Source organism: Delphinus delphis, chromosome 5 (genome assembly GCF_949987515.2).
Source record: "Delphinus delphis chromosome 5, mDelDel1.2, whole genome shotgun sequence".
In the NCBI taxonomy this organism is placed as follows: domain Eukaryota; kingdom Metazoa; phylum Chordata; class Mammalia; order Artiodactyla; family Delphinidae; genus Delphinus; species Delphinus delphis.
Window position 1 is genome coordinate 96,034,933 of NC_082687.1, and position 13,906 is coordinate 96,048,838.

General features: G+C 42.7%; 1 protein-coding gene across 1 annotated transcript in view; it reads left to right on the forward strand.

The window, feature by feature from the left end:
• TAPT1 (transmembrane anterior posterior transformation 1) overlaps positions 1 to 13,906 on the forward strand; it is a 65,894-nt gene that overhangs the window by 13,093 nt on the left and 38,895 nt on the right. Inside the window, exon 2 of the mRNA XM_060012786.1 lies at positions 194 to 324. Coding sequence (XP_059868769.1) covers positions 194 to 324 — 131 coding nt within the window. The remainder of the gene's footprint in view (positions 1 to 193; positions 325 to 13,906) is intronic.

Genomic DNA, 13,906 nt, shown 5'->3' on the forward strand with positions numbered 1-13,906 from the left:
CACACAGAACAGCAATTTTCTCAACAGTCTTTTCCGGTGGTTTGTATGCAGTTCAGTTCTGGGCACAGAAATGTAGATTACTTTGTTTTATTCTCTTGTTGTTTTGCATATACATTACCTGTAGCACCAGCTAGCATGGAAGTTCCTTGATAAATACTGTTCTTTTTGTTTTGTCATTTTTTTTTTCCTGTAGAGCTTTCATTGTTGAGGTTCCTCAGTGCTGAACTAACCAGAGGGTACTTCCTTGAACATAATGAGGCCAAGTATACAGAAAGAAGAGAAAGAGTGTACACTTGTATGCGAATACCAAGGGAATTGGAAAAGGTACTTTTTTTTTTTAACTCGTCGTTTTGAAAATGATGTCAATATGTTAATTCTATTAAAAAATTTTGAACAGCTTGAGTTGCATTTTTAAAATATTGGAAATAACGTGATCATAAATAATTAAATATATTGGGGGAGTAGGAATTCCCATTCAGGAAGAGTCTTAAAAAGTGTATTTTTAGTGTAAGATCCAGTGATTTTTAACTTTGCAACTTATTAAACTTACCATATTCCCATTTGTGTCCCACCCAAATAACTTTTTCAAGGAATTGCTCTCTACTTATTCCTTTAGTTCTCTTCAGTTTTGTTTTACTAGAAGCAGTTTTTTTCCCATTCAGAGGAATATAAATTACTTAATTGCACCCTTTTTTTTAAGGTTTCAGTTTCTCAGAAAGCCCTCATTTTTAAAAACAGTTTCTTCAAAGAAAAAAGACAATTTGTTTCACCTTCATCACAGAAGACATCTCAGCATAGGATAAACATAGTAATAGCAGCACTAAATCTTTGCACATAGGGTGCTCCCTTGATTGTGTCCCAGGCCATCAAGACCAGTCAGATACGAAATCAAGGCCGCTCTGTCTGCATTGATAGAGTTGACCAGTCTGAGCAAGAAGGAAAGAATTAAGAAATAATTCAGCTTTAGCTATACTGAAACACGTTTTCATACTTTTATAGTAACGTAAAATTTGTAATGTTCCAGTCACTTCTCTAGAATCATACTTGACTATTGGAGTTGGTATCGGAAGAGTTTGGTTGGTTTGGAGTTGGGTTGCTTTCTCAGTGTATTATAATAACAAGAGGTGTGGGACAGTGAAAAGGAAGGATGCCCGGTTTGAGAGATGTTGCTTTCAGTAGGTTCTTAGTGGCGCATCATGTGCTGAAGCTTTGGAAAGTTCTGTATTAGGGTGAGATTTAGAGAGCTAGGGAGCCAGCAGACATTTGAGACAATGAAACAGCTTGTTGCCTTTGGTCAGGATCATTAAACATGCGTAGCTATTATTGTGTTGCTGCTTTTCTGGGGAGTTCTAGGGTTCTGTGGAGGAGCCGAGGGCTGGAGGTGAGGAGGGAGGTGGAGGCCTGGGGGGCACCCTCGACAGCACTCCTCCCCAGGTGCAGCATCAACCTTATTTTGTGTATTGGAGTTGCTTTAAGATTTTGTCCTGGAGGGACCTAGGGGGTGATGTTTCTTTTGCTTGAGAAAAAAAGAAATTTTTTTTTAAGGTAAGTCTTGTGTCTTTCTTAAAACACTTTAACCTGCTTTTCAAAGCTCACTGTTTTCTACCAATGATAAGCCATGGCTGGAAATGTGAGGACACTGCTGGAGGCGTGGACCTCTGCGGCCTGGACTCTTGTCGGGGACAGTGCCGGCCTCATCCGCCCACCTGTCTGAGCTGCTCTGGACTCCCATTTTGCTCTGGGAGAGCACAGAGGGATTTGCCTGCAGTCACAGGCAGACTTTATGGACACGCCTGGGAAGCTGGTTCGACACGGAGAGGTGTCCATCTGACCCCTTCTGTCATCCCACCTGTGGCAGAAATAGTGCGTGATGGCAGCATCCTCTCATAATTCTGTCACCTCATCGGAGGCAGGTTCAATACACCCATCGTTCTCTCTTTATTAGCAACATTGAAATCACAAACAGGTTTCTGGGTAGATTTCTCACAGAAACTTGTAAGCGTTTCATGTTTGTTATTGTACTAAATTGTCTTCTGGGGGAAATCCATGCAGGTCTTTCTGGGACTGCAGTATAAACATTGTTTTTCAAACTGTGGTCCGTTACAGGACCACTGATAGGTGGAGTAACCCATACGGTTACTAATCAGTTAGGATTTATTTTTTTTTAATTAAAGAATAGAAAAAGTATCAGATTGCATTCATTGCCTGTGCTAAGGGTAAGTATTTTTTCTTAAAACTTAGGTCTCACTTCTATGTGTATAAAACGTATTAACGTCAGAAAAGTTGAATGGGCACTGCTCATGCACAGTTGTAATTATTCTAATCCTGTTTCCCATGAGAGAGGTTTTTAGCTTTAGGCCTATTTAGGAAATTTTCATTTAGTCTCTTAGAGCAACACTTTAGCAATTTTACTGCTTAAAATGTACGAATGAATGTCTTCTTTTTCAGTTTAGAGCAATTTCTTCTTCTAAGACTAAGTGAAGCACAGAGGAAAGTTAGATTTCAGTTTAATTCCAGGCTTAAATGTCTCTCAAAACAGCATGAATTCACTCTGCTCTCTCTAAGGCCTTTATTTGATATGTGGGGATCCCACTTCAGACTTTTATTGTGCGAGGTAAGAGGCTATCTAGATATTCACGCTAATCTAATTTATTTTTTATTGGTTTCCTTTGTGTTTGTCTATTCTAATATGTAATACCTTATTCGTTTTTTTATTGTTCTTGTTTTTTTGGGTAAATGCTAATATATTTTCACCTAACCTTTGCAGGAAGAGAAAGTTGATAATTAAAGAGCACTTTGCGTCTACAGGGATTGCAAATACTATAAAGCATGTAATTACTGCATATTATACTTTAAAGTCAAGAGAAAGGTCAGCTTAGTATCTCTTACCGAACCTGTTTAGTGATTGTAAAAAAAAAATCCCATGTTTTTTGTGTCAGTGGATAAACACATTATACTTGACATTTAATAAAGGTGAATTGCTTACATATTTAAAATAGTATTTCCAATTATTAGCACTTTTTTACATTTGAACTTTTCAATCTTAGGTAAGCGTATGAAATTTTGGAGCATTTTGTTGGCTTTGGGGCAACATTTCCTCTTTTCCTCCACAATCCCTTTTCCCCTGTGCCCACACACACCCCTTGGGTTCTTGTCCTAGATCTGCTGCTAACTGCTTACGTGGTCCACTTTGGGGGCTGTGTTTTTCTCTTCCATTACAAGGAGGAGGCTGAACTGTACTTTCTGTGCATCCTGAACTGAGAGCCAGGATAGCAACGTGGGTTAAGGGCATGAACTCTAAAGTCAGTCTGCCTGGACTTGAATCTTGGCTCCACAGTTTATTAACTGTGGGGCCTTGATTAATTTCCTTCTGTCCGTGCGCCTCGGTTTTCTCATCTGTGTGTTAATTATGTGGTGAGCCTTCTGTAAGTGTTTTAAAATCTTTACAAGCTTCTCTTCAGCAAATTGGGAATGCCTTGCGCTGGGAGAACAAGAAAAATTTTGAAAGGTTTCTTGTCCCCAGGTTGCATTCCAGTGGAAGTCTCATTTGCAATAGGGGTAGCTGTCATCTTGGGCTGAGTACAGCAGGAAGTGATTGGGAAAGGACTGATTTTCAAGGTTCTCCTGTGTCCCTCTTTCATCTCCTGCTATACTTTCATCTTCCTTCTTTGCTAGCTAATAAACGACTTTTCTAACCCTGCAAGGGCCATGATTTTCTGACTCTCAGCCCTCTTGGATTGCTGACGTCCTGCAGAAAGAGCCTTTAGGGAAAACTGTTTTCTTTCCTCTTTTTAGCCAGACTGTTTTAGGGTAAAGCTTATCTCTTTCATGAGGATTTAGCTAATGGCCATAGAGATAACATACCTTACACCCTGACATTTTCTGCTGAACCCTCAAGTCTGACCTCAGCAGGCACGGGGCTGGAGCTGACAGTTAGGATAGACAGTGGTTGCTTTAATCAGGTGCTGGTGGAACCAGGGCAGGGGATCACCAGTTTCCCAGAGAGGAAATTCCTGGTGAGTGATTTCCACTGCTTCTTACCCCACTTGGCTTGGCCAGTTACATCCCATCTCTGGCATCCATTTCTGTGTTACTAATAAAATGAATAGCATTTATCAAATAAGGATTAGATGCTTAGCACTGTCCTGAGCACCTGAAATGAAATAGCATTAAATCCCATCAGCAGCCTCCTGAGGTATAAGTACCATGAAAGTTCCGTGTCCTCTTCCTGCCACACTCTGCCGTCCCACGTAGACGCCCAGACAGATCTCACCTTCAACCCATGTTTTGGTTGAAGCATGTGCTAGTGTGTGTTCTGCATTTTGACCCCATAGGAACAGTTTACCCCACACCATGTACAAAATCATCCCTTGTCCAAGGGCTAGTTTTGTCATCTGAGTGAATCCAAAACTGCAGGAAGTAGTGAAGAAATGCTCAACGTAGTATTGGATTGGCCAAAAAGTTCGTTCGGGTTTTTCCGTAAGGTGTTACACGTTTCCTTAACATCTTAACAGAAAAACCGGAACGAACTTTTTGGCCAACCCCATATTTTCTAAAATTCCCTAATGTATTTAAATACTAATTTAGAGAGATACAGCTCACTCATGCATTTATTTATTAATTTCCTCTGTCTTTGTTTTGAGTGCTCACTGTGTTCCAGGCACTTTCACAGTGTGGGAGTAGAGAGATAAACATAAGACTCGTGAAGGTAATGGCAAGGTGATGAGGAGAAAGGTCACTTCTGTACATTTTACAACCTGTGTGGCGGGGACAGGGGTGGTTGTACTAGGGAGATCCAGAGGTGGGAAATTGTTAGGAACACACAAGAAAGGACAGGTACACTGGAAGGTTGGGCTGGATCCAGGTTACTTTGAATGGTTAGGCTAAGGAGTTTAGACTAGCTTTGGGAGGAAATTAAAATTTATTTCTCAAGAATACTTTTAGCTGTATAGGTAACAGAATACCTAATGGTGACTTAAAAAGGTTTTTGAAAAAAATTTTTTTTTTTTTTTTTTGCACTACGCGGGCCTCTCCCACTGCGGAGCACAGGCTCAGCGGCCATGGCTCACGGGCCCAGCCGCTCCGCGGCACGTGGGATCTTCCCGGACCGGGGCACGAACCCGCGTCCCCTGCATCGGCAGGTGGACTCTCAACCACTGTGCCACCAGGGAAGCCCTGAAAAAATTTTTAACAAGTGAAGAGGAAGGAGATCGTAATTGTTCCAGCGGATTAATGAGGCCAGCATGGACTCAAGTCCTTTTTATCTTTCTGTTTCACCATCACTGGCACATTGGCTCTCAGTCCTCCTTTTAATAGAAAGATGACAGCTGCAACCTTGGGCATTACATCTGCATTATAATCAGAAACAAGAGGAGATGGACAGTGCCACCTTTTCCACTGTCCCTTTTATAAAGAATTTAAAGCTTTCCCAGAGGTGCCCCAGCATGCTTCCTTCTGCTGTGTCTTATTAGCCACCGAGTCACACAGCCATCCCTGCTGCACAGGAGACTAGGCCAGTGAATATCATGCTTTTCCAACAAAGGGAGAAACAGATTGAGAATGATAATCGGGTTATCCACCCCTCAGAGCTCTGCTTCTGAAACATGGCAATGTTCAACATGGATTAGAAATAAGAGAAGCAGGGAGAGCTTAAGATCCCTCCATAAGTACGCTCTTTCTTCAGATTAAAATCAATTGATTAGGGCTTCCCTGGTGGCGCAGTCGTTGAGAGTCCACCTGCCAATGCAGGGGACACGGGTTCGTGCCCCGGTCCGGGAAGATCCCACATGCCGCAGAGCGGCTGGGCCCATGAGCCGTGGCCGCTGAGCCTGCGTGTCCGGAGCCTGTGCTCCGCAACGGGAGAGGCCACAACAATGAGAGGCCTGCGTACAGCAAAAAAAAAAAAAAAAAATCAATTGATTAATTTTACCTCTTAAGAAATTTATTCCTTATGTTAAATACATGTCATATGTGGGATATGATTATTATGAAGCCTTTTATCAAAATTACTTTTCTGTAGTTACATATGTTTATGTAACCTTGCCTATATCATAAGAGGTAGAACTAAAATGAAAATATATTTTTGACTTTACCTTATAATTCTGTGCTTTTTGACAATCTTTTATTTCATCATTACCATGCTTTGTATGTTATAGTTATTTAATATATTTTTTTAGAAAATTGAATCCAACTGCTTAGTCTTAAATAGAACTACTTAAGTTCATCAGGTTGAAGATATAAGTATACAGTAGGTATAGAATATTGTGTTTGGGGCATAGACTTTGTTATTATTGGAAGGGAGAGGTTACTGTCACAGAGGGAACTCTTGGGGTCGAGGTGAACAACCTTAGCTTCTCATCTCGGGTCTGCAGGGAAGAGCCCAGTAGCCTGATCATGGTGTTCCTTTGGCTTTGACTTTCTTCGTCTAAGATTAGGCACTTGGACTAGGTCATCTCAGGAGGGTGGGTAGTCCATGACCGTGTGAATGAGTTTGCTGACGAGGGGCAGAGGAAATGGGAGTAATGGAAACGTTCACAGCAGGGAAATTTTACATCTCTAGTGGAGGAACTTAGTTCTGCTTTTTTGAGAGTTGGAAGGGGTAATAACATTTAGGAAAAAATAATTCAAAAAGTTCCTTTCAAAATAATGAACTTAGTGAAAATATATAAAGCCTTTTTGTTGTTTCACAGTGTAAGTGTATATTAAGAAAATGTAGTTATAGCCAATGTTTCACCTTTATTTCAATAAAACAGTCCTGAGATTTTGTTATGAGAGTACTTAGATCTGTTTATGGCAGTGATTTTTTGGGCATCCTACTCGGTTTCTAATTTTCATGAAAACGTGTGGGGAATCATCCCCCTAAATTGTTCTCATGATGCAGCTCTTGCTTGTGACACACCCTGACTCGAGACGTCCCACCACATGACTACTAAGACACCGGAGAGCCTAGGGTATCTGCTCATCTCAGCATCTCAGCAGCCTTCGCTGGTGTTCCTCCTGGCCTGCCTGACGCTTGTCGCCCCTGGCTTGCAGCAGTGGTGACAGCAGCTTCCACGTGTCTTGTGTGACAGTCTTACCGTTATAACGCTTCTTGGCGTGGGGCAGGTGGGAGTGCAGATCCATTTTGGCGGGGGCACGAGTAGCCCACTTCAGAGGGAGGTCTTGGAGGTGATGGGGGATGGCCCAGGCATCCAGGGCTTCCTTGGCCTGGTGTCAGCCCTGTACCTCTTAGGCACATAGGATCCATCAGATGGTTCTAGGGCAACCAGCCAAAGACTTCAGGCCTCCATCCCCTTCACTGATGTGTTTAAAAGACAATTTGTGATCTTGGCACTGTGGGGCTATGTTTATCTTTTTGGATCAGTAACTTATTTCTGTCACGTTAGCTTTGGAAACAGTCTAAACTCTTTCTCTTCCTCTCGCTTTCCATCGTGCTGTATCAGGCCACTGTGCTGTCTCCCTCAGACTAGTATTCTCCTTCGTAACTGTTCCTGCTGCTTCTCTCAGCCTGCTGCAGTGCTGCTGGTCGCTCCCTAAAAAAAGCAGATTTGAGCCTAGAAGGTGTGTGATTGTAGCCTGCAGCAGCTGCTAAGACCTCGCAAATGTGCCATAGGGTCCTGAGGGCACACCCAGCCTTGCACATCACAGCCCTGTTTGTCCTTGCAAAATACCAAGTAATGGCCCCTGCCCCAAGCAAGGGTTGTTGTAAGGACTAAGTAAGTTGATACAGGTCAAGTGCTTAGAATATTACAGTATTCAACAATGATTAAAAATAAGAGAAGGAGGAAAATCTCATGATCTTTCCATGTGCAGTCTTTCTACAAATTAAAATCTTCAATATATTTATTTACCTCCGAAGAAATATATTCCTTGTGTTAAATATGTCAGGCATAAGTTGACTGTTATGAAGCCTTTTATCAAAATTACCTTGTTTTCTGTACGCACATGCGTTTATGTGACTTTAGCTGTCATGAAAGTACTTGGCTCCTTGTAATCCCTTTGTTTACCATCTCCTAGAGTGTAGACTTCCCAGGGGTATGAATTTTGAATTCAGATGAATAAAAATTATTTTATTATAGGGATGACCTTGAAGCAGTAATTGCTTTCAAAGTCAGTCATTTGTAAACTTCCTTATTGATAACCCAGTCTCCTTGACATCCTTTTAACTGATCCCCGCATGTGAGTTTGTTGAGAACTTCCAGAGCACAGGATAAAGATTTGTGCCCCTTAGTGGTTAACTGAGCAGATTCCTGACCCTCTCATCTGATGATTACATTCTGGCCACACAGCCTCCCACTCACGTTGCACCTGAGCACGCTCTTGTCTTTGCTTGAAATGCTGTTCCTCCTTTCTGTGCCTGGCGGCAGCTAGTACCCATCTTGTCTCCTGGTGGGAGATCTTTGCTAACACTGTTCCTCCCTCCCCCAGGTGCCCATCCCAAGTTCACACCCCCCGCCCCCGCCCCCAGCTCGCTGCTCAGACCTAATCTCAGCGCATCCAGAGCACATCCTTCATCCGGCCCTTACTCTGCAGTCTGTGTCCCGCTCACTAGATTTGAATTCCCTGGAGAAATTGTCCTTCCTAAATGACCTTTCAACCCCCGTGTAGAATTAAGCAGGACGCGGGTTCTGCTCTGACAGGAGTAGACCCAGAGCTTTATAAACTGAGACCAGGGGAAGGAAAGAAAACACCCTTCCTGCTTTACTACTGCTTCCCAACTCCCACCCCAGAGCAGCCGCCCTCAGCTCTGGACACTACTTTGTGGTCATGGTGGAGGAGGTAGATTCAGAATTGCCAGAAGATGGTTTGTGCAACTCAGAGAGGCATATTCCAGAATCACTGTGCTTTAATTTTGGCCATAACATTTATTGAAATTTCAAATGGCATTAAAAGGAAGGCAGGAGATTTTTGTCAAAAAAGGAAGCATTTTTAAAAGGTTAAGAAACCTTGCTCCACCCTCCACAGAGAGAGGCTGGCATTTTATTTGTTTATTTCTTTTGAGGCTAGTATTTTTCATATGATTAAGAGCAATAGTGTTAGGTTCACAATGAGTGTGGTAAGAGCTGGTTGTGGAAATTTTCACTAGCGTGTGATGTTTTGTTGACCAGAAAGAAGTGTTACAGAATTGTTGTAGTTTTAACATTGATGTTCAATTATTAAAAACTTCTGTTAAATCTTTTTTTTTTTTTTTTTAAACATATAAAGCCAAATCCAGTGGCGAGGTTGAGGCTGAGTGACAGGTGTCTTCAGTAGAAATAGTGCTTCAGTTTCAAAGCCATGTCTTCTGCAGACCTACTGGCCTTGCCTCTACTGCTCAGGAACTGGGCAAGCTCCCGAGTTTCACTGCAGAGTCGGGGCAGGGGCGGCGTGCTCGGGTTGGAGGTGAGGATGGACGGAGGCCCTCAGGCCCTGTGCACAGCACCTGGCCAGTGCCTGGCCGTATTGCCCAGTACCCGTAAAAGGCTTCTGAAGCCTTTGCACACAAGATCTCCCGCCAGACAGAAAGTCCAGGGAACATTAGAACATGCAATACATGTTTCGTTAAGAGAGAGAAGGAGGAACAAATCAAAGACTGAGCTAACTCTGAAAGTTTTCACACAAAACCTTCTGTAGCATTTTGTCTTCCATCCCTGGGAAAATAACACGGAATGGAAAAGAGGTACAAGCCAAAAACTCCAGTGTGGGGTTTCTTCTTGAAGTTTCTCCATTATGCATGCTTTGGTTTTCTGCATTCTGTTATTCATGTAGTGGCCAGTTCAAAGAGATGACATATTTATAAGGCCTCCCCCACCCTGCCCCCCGTAAAGGTGAGATGCAGCTAAAGTAAGATACCGCCTTCTTCAAGATGGATAAAGTGAGGTGGGGCTGGAGCAGCAGTACCAGAGGAGGAGAGAAATGGGGAAATGGGGTGAGAGAGCAACAAGGGTCCAGTGCGCAAGGCATGACTGTCAGCTGATAGGACGGATGTTCACCCGTGGTTTAAAGAGGCATGTTCCAGAAGCATGGTGCTTCTTTGATTTTAGCCACAACATTGTATTTATTTTGAAATTTCAAGTGGCATTTAAAGGAGATCTTTGTGTTTCTCGAAACAGGGTGGCATATGACACCAATTTCATTGCTTTATAGTCACACCTTGTATATTTCAGGGCCGATTTCATTAGCTGTTACTTAAGACTGCTTGAATGCTTTATGGTTATTTGGTCCAAATGAAGAGGAAATAGTACTTGCCTATTTTATCAAGATGCCATACCAGTTAACTGAAGGTGTGAAAGTACACATTATTCTTGTTAATAATATATACTCAAACCTTTTAATTTTATTAAGATAACATTTTCAAAGCTAGCAGGAAATCTATATGTGTGAAATGTTTATGCCTTTTGTAAATTTGATTCATTAAATGCCTTTTATTTCTACATTTTTTATGACACTAGGCAAATTGGCAAAAGACAAGTTAGCACAAAGAAAATTACGTTAACTCCTATGCCTAGCAAAAATAGGGAGTAAGATCTTTTTGCTGTGCTTAAACTGCTTCAAAGAGAACATGTAGGGCCTTGAGGCAGACAGACCCAGGCGTGAAGGCCAGTTCCTTCACTCTGACCCACAGCCTTGGGCAGGTGTTCAGCCGCCAGAGCTGTGGTTTCCTCGTGTGCTGAGCAGGGATGAAAATCACTAGCTCAAGAGCTGATGGGGGATTAAGTAGTCAGCACTCACCACTCGCCTGGAGGATGGAAGACACAGGAGTCCCTCTTGGCACATCTCCTTCAGACTCCTGGATCACCACGTAAATTAAATGAGATGCCCTCCTGCGCCGCCAGGCTCACACTCAGCCCAGCAGGGGTTTCTTTACCTCCCTCAAGGATGAATGTTTTCAGGATTACATCTTGTTTACTTTTTTGGGAAGTTTTCTCATTTTCATTTGTAAAGAATTTAAGAGAATGCTGTGCTTTGTGAAAAAAGTTAACACCTGAACAGTAGATAGAGGAGTTGGGTCACTTTTCCATGTTTCTAAACCCTGAAAGGCATCTCTTTTGCTTTACTTGTGTATTGCATGTTCTCACATAGATGGATGCCTTCTTTCCACCCAGTTGAAGTTTCTTTAGATCATAGCCACTTGCTTTCCTTCCATTTTATTTTTTAAATTTTATTTATTAATTTATTTTTGGCTGCGTTGGGTCTTCGTTGCTGCACGCAGGCCTCCTCTAGTTGCAGCGAGCGGGGGCTACTCTTTGTTGCGGTGCACAGGCTTCTCATTGTGGTGGCTTCTCTTGTTGCGGAGCATGGGCTCTAGGCGCGCGGGCTTCAGTAGTTGTGATATGCAGGCTCAGTAGTTGTGGCTCGCGGGCTCTAGAGTGCAGGCTCAGTAGTTGTGGCGCACGGGCTTAGTTGTTCTGCGGCATGTGGGATCTTCTCAGACCAGGGCTCGAACTCGTGTCCCGTGCATTGGTAGGCGGATTCTTAAACAACTGTGCTGCCAGAAAAGTCCCTCCTTCCATTTTAATATTGAGATCTGTCATGTCGACAGCTCCAGGTGGTCTTTATGTGGTCAGCAGACAGTGGGGGGAAGATTTTTTCTTGCCCACTGAGTTTACTGGGCTGGTTTAAAATGTGAAGGGGAGGATAAACAACAAGGTCCTACTGTATAGCACAGGGAACTATACTCAGAATACTGTGATAAACCATAATGGAAAAGAATATGAAAAAAGAGGGCTTCCCTGGTGGTGCAGTGGTTAAGAATCCGCCTGCCAATGCAGGGGACACGGGTTCGAGCCCTGGTCCAGGAAGATCCCACATGCCATGGAGCAACTAATCCCGTGCACCACAACTACTGAGCCTGTGCTCTAGAGCCCGCGAGCCACAACTACTGAGCCCGCATGACGCAACTACTGAAGCCCACGCGCCTAGAGCCCGTGCTCTGCAACAAGAAAAGCCACCACAATGAGAAGCCCATGCGCCGCAACGAAGAGTAGCCCCCGCTTGCCGCAACTAGAGAAAGCTGCACACAGCAACAAAGAACCAGAAGCAACCAAAAATTAATTAATTAACAACAGCAAAAAGAGTATGAAAAAAGAATGTCTATGTGTATAACTGAGTCACTTTGCTGCACAGCAGAGATTGACACAACATTGTACATCAACTCTACTTCAATAAAAAGAAAAATTGAAAAAAAAAGTGAAGGGAAGGCCCGTTAGACTTTTGTTACTGTTGTTTACCATGATACTAATACACATTCCTCTAAGCCTAAGAAAGGTGACTGTTCTTTAAAAGAAGGTTTGATTCTTTAAGAGACAGTTTTCGTCATGATTACTTTTCTCATCGGTGTTCTTGTTCACGCTTCTTCCTCCCCTGGAAAGCTTCCTTCCCCTGTTCCCACCCCTCCACCCCCTCCCAGTTTACTCTCTCCAGGTGTCAGTAGCCCTCATCTCAGATGTCATTAAGAGTCTCCTCTTCTATGGAGCTTTTTCTAAATCTCCCAAAGTTGGGTTGGCCATTCTTTCTCAGGGCTCCCCTGTTCCTTGTATACTTAGTTCTATCATAGCAGCCGTTACCTCTGCATTGACCTCCTTTATCTACATGCTCGTGTCTCTATCTGTGAAAATGCGAATAAGCTTGCTGAGGGCAGGAACCCCATCATGAGGTCCTGCCAGGCTCTGCCCGCCAGGCTGAGCATCCTACTTGGCCCGTATTAACGGCTTAGTAGATGCTGATGAATGAGTGATGTGTTAATCCCCAGTGTAAGGTCACGAGAAAGACAGCCACTTACACGGACACAGCAAAATACCTTCTGGGAATGTCAGGTTTCTGTCATTTTCTGCCTTTGGAGTGTAAACAACAGATCACCAGCAAACAGGGAAAGGATTCTTGGTGACAGGAGAGTAAGGACCACTAGCTTTAGGTGGACCTCGCTCAGTCTTTTATAGCACTGCTTTGTAAAACAAGGGAACAGACAGAACTGTGACTGTGCTGACGACAGGATGACTGACTCAGACCAACTACTAAGAAACCTGGCACATATATGTATACATACACATGCGTGTGTGTGTATATATATATATATTTTTTTCTTTGAGACATTCTTGCAAAAAATTAATAAAATGTGTCCTTTCTTATAAAGGTGTGTTAGTTTGCTAGGGTTGCAGTAACAAAGTACCATGAACTGGGTGTCTTAAACAACAGAAATTTGTTTTCTCACAGTTCTAGATGCTAAAAGTACAAGATCAGAGTGTCAGCAGAGTTGGTTTCTTCTGAGGCCTCTCTCCTTGGCTTGTAGGTGGCTGTCTTCTCCCTGTGTCTTTGTGTTGTCTTCCCTCGGTGTCTTGTCTGTGTCCAAATTTCCTCTTCTTATAAGCATACCAGTCATATTGCATTAGGGCCCACCCTAATGACCTCATTTTAACTTAATTAACTCTCATCTCCAAATACGGTCACATTCTGAGGTGCCAGGGGCTAGGCCTTCAACATCTGAATTTGGTGGGGAGGGATGCGATTCTACCAGTAACAGTGTGGATTTTAACTGCTTAATATATATATGTAGGACAGTTTATTGACTAAGAATACATCAAGTGCTGTGTGTGAGGGTGTATATATCATACCATGTTTGTGTGTCAGACATACAGAAAGTCACCACTCTTAAAATAGGGGAGTTTAGTAACCTGGGTATGGCTACTTCTCTAAGCCATCAAAAGATTCTGTCCTCCTTATGTGGCAAGTATACAAGAAAGGGGGAAACATTACAGATATTAGCAGCTATTCCTCCAATTAAGAATAATGCCTTCTCTGTACAACAAGTTAAAGTATACATGCAATTTTGTTAAAATTAGTAATCTCTTTACATAACCTTACTCTTTACATAAGAGTAAGGTTAGACTTTACAAGTTTTATCTGAAAGGTTTTCCATAATATCTCTAAA